The following is a 6,001-nucleotide window of genomic DNA, read 5'->3' as shown; positions in this document are numbered from 1 at the left end:
GAGCTGTGTACCTTCTGTGCCTGCACCATACCGTCACCCCCATTCCCTGATCCCTCAGTTGGGGTCTTGTTTCCAAGGCCCTCTTACCCCACCTGCCTCAAAAGAATAAAGTGGGACAATCACAGAAGGGTCTGGAGTCCAAGACTCTTATCTTTATTTTAACAGCCAAAATTTATTTTGGCAGCAGCACAGGATTCCTGGCTGGCTAGCACAGGCCTGGGGTGACAGCTCCTGTCTGGTCTGCCTGGGGCGTGCCAGTTTAGACCTCTGCTCCATGGCCATAAAAGAACAGCAGCCCCAGGGCAGCCTAGATACTGGCCACAGGCAGAGCAACCCCCCTACCCCTGTATCTTGCCAAACTAGCTTCAGGAAAGGAGAAGGTCCTGTTTCCCCAGTGGGCTTGGGGCCAGGGACTAGGGTCTTCCACCAGATGTTCTTACCACAGGGGTCCCCTGGGGTTTTTGCTCCTTTCCTAAGATGGGTGCTTTCCCAACTCCAGGCCCTGGGAATGTTAGCACCATGCCTGCTGCGGCTGCAGAAACCAGACAGCAGGGAGACTTGCATCCGGCACCAGGTGGCGACACAGGGCAGGGCTGTCGGAGCGGGCGGAGAGCAGGGCGCACAGAGTGGTGAGGCGGCAGGGCATGCCGCAGGGCCCTGAGGGCGGGTGGCCCTTATGGTAGAGAAACCAGAAGGTCTGGAATAGCTGTGCATCGCTCCGCATGCGGTAGACCAGGTGGTGCCAGGCAGCAGGCAGCGCGTTGGGCAGTCCGTAGGTTTCCCGAGCCCTGTAGAGGAGCTGCCAGTGTGGGGTAGCTCTGGGCTGATTCGCCTGTGTCAGGTTCAGAATGTAGGTCTCGTGGTCCAGGACCACATGAGAGCTCCCTGCGTAGTCACCGTCTATTTGGTAGACCCGGTAACCTGCCAGGACAGAGGGTCGACTAAACAGGGAAGGAGGCAAAGGCAGCACCAGGGAAGTCCCATCAGTCCTGCCTACCCATGGCCTGCCTCGGCTCCCCCTATCCCACCTCCCTCCCTCCTCACTCACCAGGGTTAAGGCTGATGTATGTGGTGGCACTGGGTGCCAGGAAGGCTACAGAGAGTGGCCGGCTCAGGGTCTCCTCATCGTAGAAGACCTCAAACTCATCCATGTGGGTGTGGCCAAAGAACTGACCAGCCACGGTGTTCTCATACCTGGCCAGAAGACACTAATTATATTAGGAAGGCTCTAGGGAATGGGAGATTTGGTGAGGTAGGTTTTCACCCTCCATCCTGTTGAAGTAAGTAGCCTTGCCACCAGTGGGGCAGGAGGGATGGGATGGTGAGATGCTCAAGGGAATTTCCCACCTTTACACTCTTCATCCCCCAACCCCCATGCTACCTGGCTACAATTCGGTAGTAATTCCAGCTCCAGCTCTTCAGGCAGTGCCCTGGGGGAATGTGGCCAATTATATGCACCTGCAGGGAGAGTTAAGGAAGGTTATCAGGGCTAGGAGGGATCCTGAATCCTGGCCAGGTCCTCATCTGGGTGGGAGTAGTGAATGTAAGGACTTCTAAGAAGGACGAGAAGAACCCCACAGGGAACACTGCTGTTGGGAGCACCAGAAAGTCAGCTTCTCTGTTCACAGGTGCTCTCGCTCCAGATGGGGGTTCTGTGTGTGTGGCCTGCTTCTCTCCCTGCCCAGCAGCACGTACTCCACCATGCTCCTGCCACTCTGCCCCACCTTGTCTCCTCGATCCTCAGCGGTCTGAAGCTCCCCCACCAGCCACTGGAGCTGTCCAGCAGGATCTGTGGAGTTGATCATGAGCCAGAAGTTCTCACGGGAACAAAAGTTCATATTAAGAGAGATGAGGCGGAGGCCAGGGCGTGGGGAAAGGGCATAGAACCCCCCAATTCTGAAACAAAGTGAACATGAGGGGTCAACACTCATTCATAATCCTGGTCCTTTATGCCTAGTTCCGCGTTAGGCACTGGGTAGAGGGCAGGGGCGTACAAGACATCATCCCTAACCTTAGGATGTTCACGTTCTAGCTGGACACCAAGCAGCTTGGATTATATAGGACCCAAATGACTGGGAATGGCTTAGAGTGTTAAGGGCTCTAGGAGTTTGGGGGAGAGATGCAAATTACCTAGAGTGGGAAGCAAAGGCCATTCAGAGGGAGGTAACCAGGGCCTGGGTAAGGTGAGAAAAGTAGAGATGGTAAAGAGGAGGGAAGGCATTTTAGAGCAGGCCCAGACCAGCATGGGGAGGTGCCAGCCCTGTGAAGGAGGGTAGCTGGACATGGGATGGAAGAGGAAGGTGGGGTCCGATCAGGGAGGGCCAGTGAGGAGAGCTGGGGACTCATGCTAGAGAAGCCACAGTTAATGCCAGAGTCCCTGCTCCCTTTTCATTTTCATCCCCCTTTCTTTTCCCTTCTTGGGTTTCCAAGTACCTGAGGGTGTGAAGGGCTTTGGCAGGCAGCCAGGGCTCCCACGCCTTGGCCATCGCCTCATAGAGCCAGCGGGAGGAGTGGTTGCCCTCGATGAAGGGCGGGGGGAAGCCGTTGACAGGCGTGCTCTCGTGGTTGCCCACGGCAGGGTACACGGGCACCGGCCCCAGGAACTTCTTCACCAGGGCTGTGATGGTGGTCAGGGCCCGCAGCTGGTCCTGACGGGACTGGTGCCAGACATTGTGAGCAGGGATGTCTCCCGTCCAGTACACCATGTCAAAGGGGCCGGCAGGGCCCAGCCCACTCAGCAGGCTCTCCAGGGTCCGCAGGGGCAGGTCACACTTGCTGTACTCGCCCCAGTAACCAGCACCTGGGCGCGAGGCGGGTGGCAGGCCAGAATCCCGGCGGCAGCACAGAGGGTTCTCACAGTCTGGGTCTGTGCCCTCCAGGTAGTCATGATCCCAGTGCAGGTCAGTGAGGAAGAGGACGCGGCTGACAGGGGCTCCTGGGGCTGGGGGGTTGGGCGGCTGGGGTGGCGGCTTTGGAACGTCCGGCAAAGAGATGTTCCAAGATTCAAAGATGTCCCAGTGCCCACAGGTGGAGCCCAGGAGCAGACCACAGGCCTCAGATGGGCTCAGCACTGAGCGTGTCCACACCTCCACCATGTCGTCCTCAAAGAGCTGGACAGCTGACTGGCACACGGCAGGCGGAGCTATCTTCAGTTGCTTGCACAGGTTGGTAGCTACAGAGCCCACCCACGCCACACTTGTCTCCCTCTGTGGTGGGAAGAACCAGTGGTAGAGGTCATAGACCAGGCCAAACCCTGACCATCACCTTTTGGACCTCTGTCTCCAAACCGGGGCTGGGCTGGACACAGTGCCACATGGCAAAGAAGCCTCAGTGCATCCCCTGCCTCCCACAGATATTTCCCCATGACTCAAAAGGCCATACCAGGTCAGTACTTCCCCTTCAGCCCAGTGCCAGGGGCATTTCAGGTCTTTGCCCAGCCAGCTTTCTCAGGCACTGTCTGAAATATGGGCTGGGCAGAATGACAGACTGTCCAGGGTTTGGGGACACACACAGGGATAGGACTGTTTCCTGGGGAGCCCCACCAAGCACACCTATCAAACAGCACTCCTCATAACCCCATTAGGATCAAGGCAGCCCCATCCAGTTCCACACCCCTGAATATAATTCAAGTCCTCAAAATTAGTTCTGAGTACCTAGTACCAGGCACTGTGCTCAGGGCTGGAGATGTCAAGGGTAAGGCACAGGGGCTTCAAAGTCAGGCCAACCAGGATGGGAGTCCCAGCACTGCCTCTCACCAGCTCTGTGCCCTTGGGCAAGCGACTTCACCTCTCCTGGATTCTACTCAGTTGTAAAATGGAAAAAACAGCTGTAATGAAACCACCTTGCAGGCTTGATTTAACCTGTGTATAAAATGGCTAGCACAATGCCCAGTATACAACAGGCAGCTTTTTGCAATTCACAAGGTCACAATGGAGGTACTGAGGTGTAGCCAGGGTGTCTCTGTATATCAAATTCGATTAAGGCTTGTAGATGTCAGCCTCTCCGTAAGGATGCTCTTCAGGACCCAGGGGCACCATCATTAGCTCGGCCCCTGACAAGTGCTCCCCTTCAGCCTGCTCCACCGCGACCCCTTTAGCACTCACCTTCAGCCCAAAGTCGATGGCGGAGAACAGAGCTTTGCAGACTGGGCAGGTTAGGTTCCCCCACCCAAAGGTGCCGCGCAGCTGGGGCACTAAGCGCTTGAACCTGCTGGCGGGATGGTCCCGGGAGGGAAGAGGGTGGGCCCCGGCTGGGGCCCAGAGAACCAGGGATTCGGGCAGGGCCAGCGCCAGCGCTAGGCCCATCCACAAGAGCCCCAGTCTGGGGGCTCCCCAGGACCTGTCAGGGCCTGGCTGCCTGCTGGACCCGGGGTGGCCCTGGCCGGGAGACACTCCGTGGTGGGACATTGCCCGGCTTCCTAGACAGGGCTGGTTTGCCCGGCCAGCCTCCGCGGTCTAGGCCCGGCAGGCCCTAAGGGCCCGGGTGGTGCCAGGCACAGCTGATGAGTCGGGTGACTCTCCGCGATTAGCTGCGATACAGCTCCGCCCCTTCCTCTTCCTCTGTTTCCCGCTGTTACCCGCCCAGCGGGCCCGACCGCTGAGGCGGGGTGGGCGGGGCGCGCCGGGACCCCGCTCCCGGTCCCCCGGAGGCCTGACCCGCGCCGCGGACCGCGCGGGCTACTGGAAGCGCGGGGCCGTCACAAGGCGCGGGCGCGGAGGGGCGGCGGCGTTGGGGTGGCTGCAGTCATCCACGCTCCTGCTGCGGAGCCGATCAAAAGGTGGAAGGCCGGTCGGAGGCTCCTAGTAGGCGCCTGCTCTCTCCAAACCTGCCCTCAGATTCCTGGAGTGGCTGGCTGCCAGGCCCACCTGCTACTCAACTCGGGAAGGGAGGCCGGGGCGAGCGCGGCGGCAGGGATTCTCACACTGAGTGTGTTTACCTCTGCCCAGGGGCGCCTCCGCTCGAGTTACCACGCTTTCCTACTGGCCAGCACCCTTGAGTCACCCTGAGAATTTGAGTCATACTACTCCGACTTCTTGACTGGCAGGGACCTTGAGATCATGTAGGGATTCTTTCATTTCATGGGTGAAGAAACAGGCTCAAAGATGCTGAAGGGACTGAGAAGGCATGCAGGCCAAACAGCAGGGAGGGTCACGGACATGGACCAGAACTTGGTGTCCTGCTATCAGGTAGAAAGATAGACATGAGCAGCCGGAGAAGGAGAAGATAAGGTTCAAGGAAAAAACTGAACCAACTGCCCAGATAGGGGGTCGCAAAGACAACAAAGGCTTTGCAGGGAGATAATTTTTTGCCTATCTGGACCAGGCTAAACCCGCCCCAACCAGCTCCCAGTGCAGGCACGATAGAACAAAACTAAGAACAGGCCAAACCGTACCTCAGCGTAATCTAACTAAAATAAAATTGCCGTTTTGCTGCCTGCCCCTCACGGGCTTTTCCGTGTGCATTTTGGGAAAAGACAAACTCTCCAAGAGGAATGGGTGTGTAACTAGGACTGTCAATCAAACGACCTCCCTCTGTCAATCAGAGAAGCACCTCCCAGCTAAGACAGGATAAATAGACCCTTCCCTACAACTTTTGGTCTTTTTTCTACCTAGAGTTTGGCCTCTCCCGCCTGTGGAGTGTATTTAGATAAAACTGTGGCTCTGCCAGCCTGCCGTTTCTCTCTTTCAATTCTTTGTTGCAGCGGGGAATGAGCTCAACCTATACGTACCTCTGTGTATCCATGATGGTAAAAGCAAACATTTATTGAGGCCCAATCGTGTGCCTGGCACTAACCGAGACACTTTTATAAGTTCCTAATCTTCAATTCTAACAACCCTAAGAAGTAAGTGTAATACCATTCTTACTTCCATTTTACAGATGGGGAAACTGAAGCGTGGGGAAGCTAAGTGGCAGAACAGTAGTTAAAAATCTAAGCTGTTCAACTCCTAGAGTGTGTCTCCGAGATCCATAGAGCTACCAAGTCCTGTCAGTTTTCTTGGAG

The 6,001-nt window shown here is 56.7% G+C and overlaps 1 protein-coding gene across 2 annotated transcripts; it reads right to left on the bottom strand.

Moving 5' to 3' along the window:
• Window positions 1-132: 132 nt before the first annotated feature.
• Window positions 133-4,907, bottom strand: SMPD1 (sphingomyelin phosphodiesterase 1). Of its 2 annotated transcripts, none has more exons than XM_017677852.3 (6): window positions 4,104-4,902; window positions 2,434-3,206; window positions 1,725-1,896; window positions 1,382-1,458; window positions 1,049-1,194; window positions 133-921 (listed from the first exon to the last, which is right to left on the bottom strand). In XM_017677852.3, the coding sequence occupies exons 1-6, from the start codon at window positions 4,404-4,406 to the stop codon at window positions 512-514; spliced, it is 1,881 nt and encodes a 626-aa protein (XP_017533341.2). In that variant the 5' UTR covers window positions 4,407-4,902; the 3' UTR covers window positions 133-511. The 2 variants fall into 2 exon arrangements, with proteins under 2 accessions (XP_017533341.2, XP_036852366.1); XM_036996471.2 differs by having other exon boundaries at window positions 682-941; window positions 4,104-4,907.
• Window positions 4,908-6,001: the final 1,094 nt, after the last annotated feature.

The sequence above is a fragment of the Manis javanica genome, chromosome 11 (genome assembly GCF_040802235.1).
Source record: "Manis javanica isolate MJ-LG chromosome 11, MJ_LKY, whole genome shotgun sequence".
Taxonomy (NCBI): domain Eukaryota; kingdom Metazoa; phylum Chordata; class Mammalia; order Pholidota; family Manidae; genus Manis; species Manis javanica.
Note: the sequence above shows the minus strand (reverse complement) of the source record. Positions and strands in the feature narration are given on the sequence as shown.